This window comes from Kwoniella pini, chromosome 2, assembly GCF_000512605.2.
Source record: "Kwoniella pini CBS 10737 chromosome 2, complete sequence".
Classification (NCBI taxonomy): Eukaryota; Fungi; Basidiomycota; class Tremellomycetes; order Tremellales; family Cryptococcaceae; genus Kwoniella; species Kwoniella pini.
The window spans coordinates 566,476-578,672 of NC_091717.1; the positions used below are offsets into that span (position 1 = coordinate 566,476).

General features: G+C 37.9%; 4 protein-coding genes across 4 annotated transcripts; 3 read left to right on the top strand and 1 right to left on the bottom strand.

Annotated features, from left to right (window-relative positions):
- Positions 1–178: 178 nt before the first annotated feature.
- Positions 179–2,827, top strand: I206_101540 (uncharacterized protein; the record flags this gene model as incomplete). Its single annotated transcript, XM_070202406.1, has 8 exons — positions 179–421; positions 501–566; positions 637–934; positions 1,035–1,384; positions 1,441–1,559; positions 1,622–1,962; positions 2,100–2,342; positions 2,508–2,827. The coding sequence occupies 8 exons, from the start codon at positions 179–181 to the stop codon at positions 2,825–2,827; spliced, it is 1,980 nt and encodes a 659-aa protein (XP_070058507.1).
- A 1,132-nt stretch (positions 2,828–3,959) lies between these two features.
- I206_101541 (uncharacterized protein) lies at positions 3,960–4,542 on the top strand (the record flags this gene model as incomplete). Its single annotated transcript, XM_019158190.1, has 4 exons — positions 3,960–3,971; positions 4,141–4,213; positions 4,286–4,378; positions 4,508–4,542. 4 exons carry the CDS (start codon positions 3,960–3,962, stop codon positions 4,540–4,542), a joined length of 213 nt encoding a protein of 70 aa, XP_019008803.1.
- Positions 4,543–5,159: 617 nt separating this feature from the next.
- Positions 5,160–8,064, bottom strand: I206_101542 (uncharacterized protein; the record flags this gene model as incomplete). The annotated part of the gene is made up of 3 exons (XM_070202407.1): positions 5,160–6,887; positions 6,946–7,458; positions 7,543–8,064. The coding sequence occupies 3 exons, from the start codon at positions 8,062–8,064 to the stop codon at positions 5,160–5,162; spliced, it is 2,763 nt and encodes a 920-aa protein (XP_070058508.1).
- Positions 8,065–10,444: 2,380 nt separating this feature from the next.
- Positions 10,445–11,992, top strand: I206_101543 (uncharacterized protein; the record flags this gene model as incomplete). The annotated part of the gene is made up of 1 exon (XM_019158187.1): positions 10,445–11,992. One exon carries the CDS (start codon positions 10,445–10,447, stop codon positions 11,990–11,992), a length of 1,548 nt encoding a protein of 515 aa, XP_019008800.1.
- Positions 11,993–12,197: the final 205 nt, after the last annotated feature.

Below are 12,197 nucleotides of genomic sequence, written 5' to 3' on the forward strand. Positions count from 1 at the left end.
TTCAGGCTCATCATTCGATCATGTTTTGAAGAATTCCAAGATAAAGTTAACCGGTGTCCGATCATTTTGTTCAAATTTCAAGAAATACTCAAAAAATCGCATTCTTCATCTTGGTAAACTTCTTGGCCATTCCCGCCTGATCCCCACCCATTCCGAAACCTCTCTTGGATCCACCAAGATGTCAGCAGATCCATTGAATCCTGGAAGCTCGACTTCAAAGCGTAAGACTCCTATTCCCGAGGTCGACGGGAACGGGAGTGGAAATGGAAATGGAAATGATCAAGGAGCTACGGATGAAGAAGGATTCACCAAAGTTCCTACAAGGGAAGAGAAGAGGAAGAAGAAGAAGTTAGACAAAAAGAAACCTTCTTTTCAATATAACGTCAATGAATTTAGGTATGGGAAGAAAATAGGGATAGCAGTGAGTTCTAATATATCCTTCATCATCCATTCTTGAACTTGAGATACAAATTATCGAATTAGCTAATTAATCTAAATAGCATGTGCGAGATTTAGTTCTTTATATAGTATCAGAAGCAAATAAACCATCTTGGATGCAAATTGATGTAAATTTTTCTTCTTTTGTTCTATAAGTAAAATAGAAATTGTAGCTAATTAAAGAAGGATTGATAATAGCATAAATCATTTATTTCACATACAGTAGTTTTATTTGTTCCAGGATTATTACCAAATCATCTAGGATTAGACCAAATTCCAACAATATCTTGCATGCCTTTTCTAACTAAACCTAGTGATCCAAGTTCTTCAAGTTCGGCAAAAGTACCTATAATACCTAAATTATTTACATATGCTTGTCCAACAAAAGCACCTGGAGATGATAGGAAACTACATTCTGTTTTAAACACTCTTCTAATGAGTCCTATACCGGATGCTTTGAAAAAGCAAAAACAGGAAGAAGCAAAGCAATTAGCAGGTAAGTTGGTCTCTTCATTTTACTAATCTCGCTAGATCAAATCATTGGAACACTATGGCGAGATGAACCGCATTTGCTGATATATCTTTGAACTCATTAGAAGCAGCAACATCCTCCGACGTCCCACCATTCTTGTACCTCCTCACCCCTCACCAAATGATAGATAATGATTATCCCTTACCATCTTACATTTCTCCATCGGATACACCTATAATACCAGGACTTGACTTGTCGACTTTACCTGAATCGCTGTCAGCGGCTTTGAGAGGTCCATTAGACGGTACTGGTGACGTTCATATTGATGTTGGTTTAGGAGGAAGTACGACAGCTATGAATGGGAATAGTAATAAGAAGGGAAATAAGAGAGACGATCCTTGGGTTGAAACTCCTCAAGCCAAAAGTCCACCACATAATGGCAGATGGCCTGTACTAGCGATGGATTGCGAGATGGTAAGTAATTTCCTTGCATTTTAAATCGTTGGTTCTCGCTCATCTCACTCATGTAGGTTTTGTCAGAAGACGGGCAAGAGTTAGCTAGAGTATCGATAATAGACTTTGCGACTGGTGAAAGCATTTTCGATGAATTTGTAGTACCGCCAGTACCGATCATCGATTATAGAACCCAGTGAGCTCAGCTATTGTTCGCTTTTCATCACAAAAAATTTAGCTGATGCCTGTGTCATGTAGGTGGTCAGGTATAACCGCAGAAAAGCTCAAGCCAGCAACCCATACTTTACAATCGATACAAGAAGCATTATCATCAGGACCTAATCCAATAATAACTCCATATACCATCTTACTGGGACACTCTTTAGAATGCGACTTGATAGCATTGAGAATAAAGCATCCACTGTGTATTGACACCGCTTTAATATATAAACATCCTCGTGGACCACCTTTTAAAGCTGGTTTGAAATGGTTAGCCCAAAGATGGTTAAAAAAGGAGATTCAAGCGAGTGAGAAAGGCCATGATTCTGAGGAAGATGCAAGGACTTGTGTAGATTTGTTGAAAATGAAGATTAAATATGGTGAGTTCCTCTTTATATTCTTGGCGTACTATCTTCCTCAAAACAACTCATGTGATGGCCATGGAACGCTACAAAGTTATCACATGTCACGATTACTATATGAGCAGCCAAGCTAATACATATTGTATGACTTTTAGGACCGGACTTTGGAAATGCAATGGAGAATATGGAACCGATATTCGAACGACTAAATCGATTCAAACCACCAAAAACCTCTGCGTTGATAGATTATGGTAATCCACGTTCATCTTACGGATCAAAAGCTACAACAGCGATAAGGTGTAGCGACGATGATGAAGTGGTGGAAAAGATCATTGAGAATGTAGAAGGGCATGATCTGGTGTATGGACGAATGATGGAATTGGCCAATGTTCAAGGTTGTGAGTGTAAACATCGAATTTCTCCTGCTCAGTGCTCTGCACTACTCTGACATCGCTTCTTCGAGTTCATCTTACGGATGGCGTCGAAAAGAGCTCTTTTCAAATGACAAAACCATACGAACATTATAATACACTGTAGAGTTATGCTGACGTTTCATTCAAAAGGGAACGATCGAGGAATACAAAATGATCAATTTGACTCATCAACTCTAGATTCAGCTTTATCAAGATTCTCAGATAGATTGAGTAAATTACATCAATCTCTACCTTCCAATACTGCTTTTATAGTAGTTACTGGACATTCGAATCCTTTACCAATGTTGAAACTTACAGCGAAAAGACAAAATTGGGAAAGATTAACGAAGATAATAGGTATGAATGATATGAAAAAGGAAGATAAATGGATGATGGAAGATGAAAGGGAATTAGAAAGAGCTGTTAGTGAAGCTCGAGAAGGAATGGCTTTCTTTTGCGTTAAGAGTTAATCTAATTTACGGTCAGATCAGAAGCAGAAGGTTTAATCGTATTTCGCGATACATCCTCCAGCGCCTCAACCTGGAGGGCAGAGTACTTTGTTTGTTACTTTCTTATCACGATATTATGAATATATGATCTATTTGTTAAAACAGGATAGACAAGTTTGAATCATGAGGCAACTGTCAAATTAGCATATTATAAGTTGTCGTACGTGCATTTAGACATCATGGTCTAAATACAATGTAAATATGCATTCATTAGACCTCACAACGATCTGAATTACTTTGAAATCTGCTCGGGGCAATACTTGATCACCACCTTGCATTTTGGTACGCCACAGCTACAGCCTAAGCATCATGACAGTGAAGACCAGGTGACTGATTTTGCCATTCATCTTTGCTCTACTCATGAACATTCTGGATAGATCTGTTGTATGGGCCGAATTGTGCCGACTATTTCGAATTACCCAATGGAAGGTATTTCAATATATGACGACTCTTGATTAGGACTCCTAGATCTTCATTTTGAAGCTATATGCCTTTTGGGATTAACCGAAAGTAGTGTTTACTTTGATGGAATTAACTGGAACCAAGCTAATTAGTATAAATGACGCAATTCACTTTGATCGTCGTTTTATTTGATTCCATTTCGGCCAAGTCTTTTTACTCGGCGGCCTTTTACAATAGTCAAGGATTAACGGATAGAATAGGAGGAGTATTAGAAATCCATCACCTTAAGAATGACGTATTTGTTTAAAAAATGAAATCACCTGGTCAATGGTAACTAACCTTCTGAAATTACTACTTATAGTAAGTTTTGGGTAGATGTATGACGACATTTTATAAATGGTTATCTACTTTACTTTATGAATTGGCTTGTTTAATTGTGAATTGTACAATAGTGCGTCATCCATCACGACACTGAAATCTTATTACCGCGATAAGCTATGGTATGGTAGGGCCAAAGTTAAATCACACATACTACGTGGAAGTAGCCACCTAAGTTAAAAAAGGTATATAAACCCCCACTCTTTTGATTCATAAACACGTCCTTCCTTTCTTTTCTTTTCTTCATCAAACACATATTTCAAACTCAAACTCTCTTAACCAAACCAACCCAAACAAACAAACAACAATTACAATGTCCGACGTAGTAAGTTCATCATTCCTTAATCCTTAAGATACCCTTCCTTTCAACTCCCTTTCCTTTCTGCTTTCTCCTTTCTTTCTCTATCGCTCCCTCTTCCCTCAACTATACACTCCACACACGTCAATGCTCTTCTCAACCTCCTTTGACATGGCTAACCCTCCGCTCCCTACAGGGCCGTGAATCCCTCACTGACAAAGTCACCGCCGCTGCCAAGCCCGACTCCGAGAAATCGTACGTTGAACAAGGTAAGTCGTCATAAATATAGAATTGCACCTTTCACATAGTCAGTAGCTGACTTGGCCCGCCCGATTTTTTAGCTACCGACTACGTTAAAGGTGCTTTAGACTCTGCTGCTTCTGTTGTTCAACCTCAAGAAGAGAAATCCACCACCCAAAAGGTCGGTGATGCCAGTAAGTTGACGTTTTACAATTGTGCCACTTCCCCTTCCTTCAGTACTTGAGCTGGCCTCACTTCGCCTTCGTCCTCGCTTTGTACAATATAAAAGTGTTCGGTATGCTGATATAGTTCTGCTTTCTCAGTCTCTGGTGACAACAGAAACAAAGATGTCGCTTAATCTACTCCACCTCGAAACATTTTAGAATGAATCAAAGTTTGGATAGATAAGGAAGACACCTTTGTGGCATATAGTTGACCAGAAGTATGAATATATGATATAAGAAGCGTTTCATCGAATTATAATTCGTCATTCACAGGTCTCTGGTTGAAATACTAATAACACGATTCACTTGCAAACCTTTGACAACACTCCTCGAAGCGAAGCCGCGAAGGGCTTTATGTAGCAACTTGGCATCAATCAGACGCGCTGGGCGAGTCGTGAACTGACTCCTTCTCTCTAACTACTCTCTGCCACTCCAAAGATGGATTCCCTCGTTAATTACAAGCTGAACCAGCTGAACATACATCGTTCAAAATGCACGTCAAAGTCAGACGCTGTGAAGAAGGAGAACAGAACAGCGTCTGATTCGTGTTGAAAATATCCATAACATAATCCAGACAGCCAACTTCGTGAACTCGTGAACCTGAAAAAGCTAAAGTGATCTTCAAAACAATTGCATAATGCAAGTAACATCATATACAACAAACAAGAACGACTTTAAATTATAATTTTCTATCTAACAAGGTGAAATATAAATAAATCAAGATTTGTGATTGATTTGATTATTGTTTGATTTAACCTTGATAAGTTCCTCTTCTACCTCCTCCTCCTCCTACACCTACTCCTCCCACTAATCCAGTTGATGATTTTTTCTTTCCTAATCCATTAAATTCTTCTCTAGCTACAAGCCATAAAGAAGTAACACAAACAACATCTTTTAAATTTTCTTCAGTTAAAGAAATATTTTCTTTTAATTTTTTTATAATTGTTCCTTCTTTTAAACTTAAACCAGAATTTGAATTTGTTGAAGATTGTTTAAAATCAGTTAAACAAATTGAATTTAATCCTTGTGGAATTTTTAAAATTCCAATAACTTTTGGATGATGTGGTGCAGGAGTTAAAGTACCTAATAATTGTCTTTGACCTGTTTTTTTAATCCAAATTGAACATGTCCAAGGAGTTTCAGAATCTTCTGGATCTGAATCTTCTTCAGTTTCTCCTCCTCCTCCTCCTTCTACACCACCACCACGTAAAATTGAATTCGTTTCTTCAATATCAATTATAGTTGATGATCTTCTAGAATTGTTACCTGATCCTGATCCAGAACCAATAACAATTGGACCTGAAATTCGACGAATTGGTTCAGGTCTACCATCTAATCTAGGTGAACTGAATGGAGAATTTTGATTAGAAGAATTTAAATTAGGTGAAGAAGGTGGGAAAGGTGAAGCTTCCCTTTTGGCTTTTGGAGGTTGTAAATTCAAAGATGTTCTCGATGTATTTGGTGAATTGATGTTTATTCCTTCAGCTCCTTGACTGATATGTGGAGGAACCGATGATGCTCGAGTTTGACTTCTTGCCCTGGCTTTGCTTTGTGAGATTGCTCCTGTAGTAGAATACCGCCTCAAGATCTCATCACCAGTGGAATTCGAAGGAACTCTCAGTTTGACCCATTCAAATACCACTTCGTCTTCCTCTTCCTCACTTCCCGCATTTCCGCCTACGATTTCTAATCCAGCATTAGCAGCAGCCTTCAAGTGGGCCGCCCAACCCTCCTCGTTCTTCTTAGCCCACTTCCTAACTGTCCAAGTGTACCCAACGGGTCTATTTGAGGGGATAATGGGTAAGGACTGGCATCTCTCCATTCTAGTTGCTGTGTTTTCAAGGTCCAAGTTGACATGAGATGTAAGACCAGTAACAGCGCCATCAGGAGTGATCAACGCTCCTGATGATCTGCGTGATACGACCAAAGGTGCCGTACCAAATGTAGGTGCACCGACACCAATTGATGATGGAAGATCAGTAGTGTTGCTGGGCTGATTTCGGATTGCAGCAGCCATATTTGGATGAAGAGTGTCTACGCCAGCGAAGTCGTGTGTAGTAGAAGTAGCTGATCTAGGAGGGTAGTCGAATGATGAAAAGGAAGCTGAGGGACTGGTCTTCTTAGGTGCCAATCCGATTTCACCCAAAGATGTTTTCTTCTTGAATACCTTGCCGAAAAATTGACGAGTCCTGCTTTCTCCGTCCGCCTTTTGGCCTATGCGAAGATTCTCCATCTTGAAACTTTTGAGGTCTAATGAGCCACGTATCCCGCTCTTTCCATCATCCGATCTGCTCAGAGTCGGTGAGATGGGCGACGTCAGCGAGACAAGGGAAAGTGGTCGCTGTCGAGGCGCTACTTCTCCGTCTGTTGTCTGACGCGTGGGTGGAGCGAAAAGACCGGTAGGTTGATGGGTAGGAAGCCAAACTTCGGAGGGTTCTAGCACACCAACACCAGTGATATCAAGGTTACGTTTGTGAAACTTTGAGCGGGACAATCAGCAGGCAACCTCCAAAAAGAGCCAGTTTGAAAATACTCACTTTGGCGACTTTGACATCAGTAGCAGCATCCGTGACCACTGTAGGCTGCATGACGTTGTGTACTGCCAAGTTGAACATGGGTTCTATTCTCTTGCCCGAAGCCGCACTACTACCAGTTGCAGCAGTGGAGGTTGAGATGCTAGATCTAATGGAGGATGATCGTCTCACACCAGCACCATTCGCACCCTCGGAGTGGATGGAGCTTGATTTGGGTGATCCGGTCAGACCTTTGTCGTTGGGTTGGGATTTGGTCGACTGTACGGTATCTGGAGAGTTCATGATCTCTTTGGCGGATGTATCGTCTGATTCTTCCGTTGGTAGATCGACAGTCTGAGCTGCAGGTGATAGAGATGGAGAGGCCGTAATACCTTCTCCAGCTGTTGAATCTGATCTACTGGATATACCAGATACCGAACGGTCTCGTCTGGGACGATTCGGTCGCACGACGAGTTGTATTTGTAGGTTCAAAGGGTTTTTCGCGGAAGTCGGAGGGGGTTTGACTATGATGTATGTCTAAATGGATAATACTAGATTAGCTACGTGTCAAGTTGTGCAGACAAAACTTAACAGGATAGCGAAAGTATTAGTCAAACTCACTTCCATGGGACTCTTCTTCTTTCTCAATCTCTGCTCGGCTTCAACACCACTTATACCAGTTGATCCGGTAATCGAACTAGGTGGTCTGGAGTTGCTTCCCTTTCTTGGACTACGCTTTCTTTCCCTTTGACCCTGTATTCCACTTACTTCCGGATCAGCAATCATAACGTTCGTCCTTGAAACCCTTCGTCGTTCATTACTATCTGAACTATCTGACGAATTAGGGGAAGAAGATGTTGGAGAAGGCTTCAAAGATGGTCTGATTGGTCCAGAATAAACTTGACGATTGTCGATAGGTCGGCCTAATGATGTTGGTCCACTGAAGGGTGTAGAGGGTTGACGCATTGCTTGAGTTGAAGGGCCCGGTCCAGCTTCAGCTGAAGCTGATTGAGGCGTAGCAATGGGAGTTGGGTTTGAAGACGACGGAGAAGAGCTAGAAGGCTGTTCGGATGAAAATAGATTGAGAGGGTTGATGCTACTTGTTAGACCTTTGAAATCTTGAAAGGACTGAAAGAACGGCATCTCGGTCTGACTTCTTTCCTTTGATAAATGATGATAAAGCTTGATTCTATTCTTGAAGTGATACGAAACTAAGGATTGTCGAACCAGCGACTACCAATCATCAGAATCCTGGTTGTTAGGTGGATCCGATGTGATCTGCTTGTGAAGCTAGGCAATGAAGTCCGGCACAAAAGGATGAATGGTAAGGTATAATGTTCCTTTCATCAGAGTAGTGTTGTGTTGTTGTTATCCAAATTTCCGCAGTCCTGACGCGTATTTGAGTTTGGACCGTTGGAGTGGATAAGAGTGTGGACGGATCCGTTTTGAACATCCAAACTAGTTAGGCGATATTGAAATAAAATAACTAACAAAGTGCCATCAAGGAATAATTTCTTCTAGCATTCAATCAAGTTATGTATGACGATCTTTATCAAGGTTGAAGTTTGTCTAAGTGAATATGTCGTATTTTAGTTGCCAAGCTATTTTTGAATCTTAAAAAGACTTTGCTTTATTTTGATGTTTTGAAAAGCTAAACTTTATGCGCGGGGACCGGATTTCGTAATGGCGGCCGCGAAAAGTCAGAAAAATGACGTTGACAGATGGCCGTATCCCGAAGTTATGACCGAGATCGAAAGTGAAGATGGGACCGAAGTTTATGAATTTCAGATAGTGAAGATTGAAATGATATAGAGTAAGGGGCTGATGATGATTATAGATGTGTGAGTCGTGAAAGAAGAGTTGACAAGATTATGAAATTGATTGTTTACGCAAAAGGATAAGGATTATCTCATCGTAAGATTTTAATCATAATCATGGTACGACAACAAACATTTTACTCGTAATCAGCCGGATGACCGCTGCCCGACGGTAATTCTCCGAAATATCACCAAGCATAATGCATACACTTAACCGAACCTCGTACGACCACGTCCTCTTTGATCACAATCGAATAAACACGCCTTCTTCTGATTATAAAGGTGCATATAGGGTACATACTAGTAATATTTCGGTCATCTACATATTCAATACAAACGCGACAATCATGGTACCTTTGTTTATTGACGACCGAGACCGAATTAATGGGACTACTGCGCTTTTACACTAGATTACAAATTACAAAGCGAAGTTATAACAGATTACTTGATTATACCAATTTATGATTGACAACGAACATCACACTTTGTCCGATCTAGCATGACACCGCTCACATACCTTTTCCAAGTTGAGAATGGCTTGATTAATAGTATTCTGTCTTCGTTCAATGTCATCGAGTCGATAGCCCAATGCCTGTCTTTGTCCTTGACCTTCACCTTTAAATGACATTCTGAGTTCATCGAGTTTGCGCTGCAGCGAAGTCAACACGGTGCGAAAGTAGTCACATAGTATGAACAAAGCACGTACCATGTTTTCCAAATTAACAGCATTCCAAAAATGGGCGATGGTTGCAAAACTTACAAAGCTGACCGTACCCACAAGTGCGAGGGTTGCAAGTGGAATGGACTAAATACTTGTATCAGCGAGGTTTGAACAAGATTTTGCTGATTCACCATCAGTGAGACGATCAGATGAAGTTACCTGATGTTGACTCCGCCTTACAGCATTTCCATAAAGTCTCGAAGTAAACCTATAAGACATTTTGTCGGTATTGAGGTGACTATTTCGTATTGTACTGTATTTGCTTTGATTCGAAATGAACCAATAAAATAGTATATACTGTTGAGAACTTGGATATATCTTAAATGAGAACAGTAGAAATAAAAATCGAAAGTAGCATATATATGAGAATGCAGAAAGGTTGCGAGGACATGTAGGTTCACAACAGAATGTGGGAATCCCAAACAAATGTTTCACGTTTGGTACCTACGTTGAATGACACACATATCAGTGTGAACTTACCGATACCTCATGCAGTCGCACCCTTCTTTAAGCTAAAAAGTCGAGAAATCATGCTTTCTAGCCAGAAAATAACATACTGCTATTCGTTAAATTCATTATGGGTAAAAGGGAATAGTCATTCGTACTGCCCAAGACTTTGCAATCATATAGAACGATCTCGGACACTGGTGCATCTTAGAACATCTAGGAAATTTTACTGTGCTTGTGATTCTCGAGAGTTCGCCGTGGTGATTCGAGTTCACGGCATGTTACCACAAATATACCACTATTTTCTAACAGTTGAAGACCTTATCTTAAGCTTAAAAGAGTAGACGTGTATATTACGTAAGCATCTGTACCTGCCGCTTTTTCTTGGCCGACTGATTTCGACAGATGTTATTGATCTTATCCTCTCACGTCATCTCACTGCGTTCCATTTGACGTTGACCTTTGTTATATTCCTCAATCTCACTATGCTTTATAGTCGATAGTACAGATTGTGCCCTCCTCGTGTTTTCAAGACAAAATGTCAGTAGATATAAATTGGTCTCTTCTTAATACTCCTTGCGATTCATCAACTTCAACCGGTAATTCAAACCCCATACCGTCAACATCAAGAAATTCATCTGGACAATATTCAAATACAGAAGAATATGAAGAAATAACAAATGAATTATCTGAATCATTAATAATATTACTTAATGAACAATTACAAACTTCAAAAAGACCTTCATTTATTGGACCTATAACTGTAACTTCATTTTCATTTGGTGATTTAGGACCTGATTTAGAAATTAAAGATATAAGAGATGTTTGGAGAGTATTTGATCAAGGAGATGAAGAAGGTGATGAATTACAAGAAAAATTAGAAAAAGAAGAATTAATTAAAAAAGTTAAAGAAGATGAAAGGCATAGAATCGAAAAAATGGGTGTAGAAAGTGAATTAGATGAAGAAAATTATGAATATATAAATAAAGATTTTTTAAATAAAAATAAAAATGAAAATGAAAATGAAAATCAATTATTATCAAGAGGAAAAGATTCTAATGAACATTCAAATTCAATTAAATATAAAAAACCTGGAATATCTCATAAATCAATTTCTAATTCAAATAATCTAATAACAGAAAGAGAAAGATCAAAATCAGGTTCAACAATAAATTCAGGAAAATCTTATATTCCATTTCATTTTGATCCTAATTCATCTAGTTTAAATATTAATTCTAATTCTAATTCTAATATATATGAAGGATTAAAAAATAATTCATCATCTTTATTATTTTCACCTGGATTAGGTAGACGTTCTAATTCAATAGCTTCATTTCCTAGACAAACTACACAATCTATTTTGGGAAGAAATGATTTGAATCAAAATTTAATAAAAGAATTAAATAATAATCAAGAAGAAACTATTGATACTAAACAAAATCATAATCAAGATGAAATTGAATTAAATTTATCAAATTCTTCTTCTTCTTCACCTCCTGCACAAATTTCAAATAAAATATCAAATGAATCTTCAATTAGAAAAAATTCGAAAATGAATTTACCTTCAATTCAATTACATTTAAATTTAAATTTTAAATCAAATTTAAATTTAACTTTTATAACTTCTTTACAAGTTAATTATCCTTCAAATTTATTCATGTCTTTACCTTTAAAAATTAATATAACAGGATTTGAAATTAAAAATGAAATTATTTTAGCTTATTCAAATGAAAAAAATAGATTACATTTAACTTTATTAAATCAAGAATTTTCTAATAATGATAATAATAATAATAATAATGAAGAAGATGAAAATGAATTTGAAAATGATTTAAATTTTAAAGGAGAAAAAAATTTAAGAAGAAATAGTATATTTAATAATAATAATAATAATAATAATGATTATGAAAAAATTCCAATTGGAATGAAAATTTTAAAAAATTTACAAATTGAAAGTGAAATTGGACATTCAGATGTACATGTTTTAAGAAATGTTGGAAAAGTTGAAAGATTTATTGTTGATGTAATTAGAAAAACACTTGTTGAAGAATTAGTTTTTCCTAATTTTCATACAATTGTTTTATAATCAAGGTATTAGATTTGAATTGGTCTTCACAATTCCGCAAATTGTAAAGTTATGAGAATTCACATTACTTATTTCGAGAATATCCTCAGCGAAGACGAATATTATAAAAAATATTGCCGGAACATATAAAGGATAAATACCGCTCCGCCTTGACAAGTTGTTATTGAAATATCGAAAAATCCATCAACATTAGCTGTATAGCATT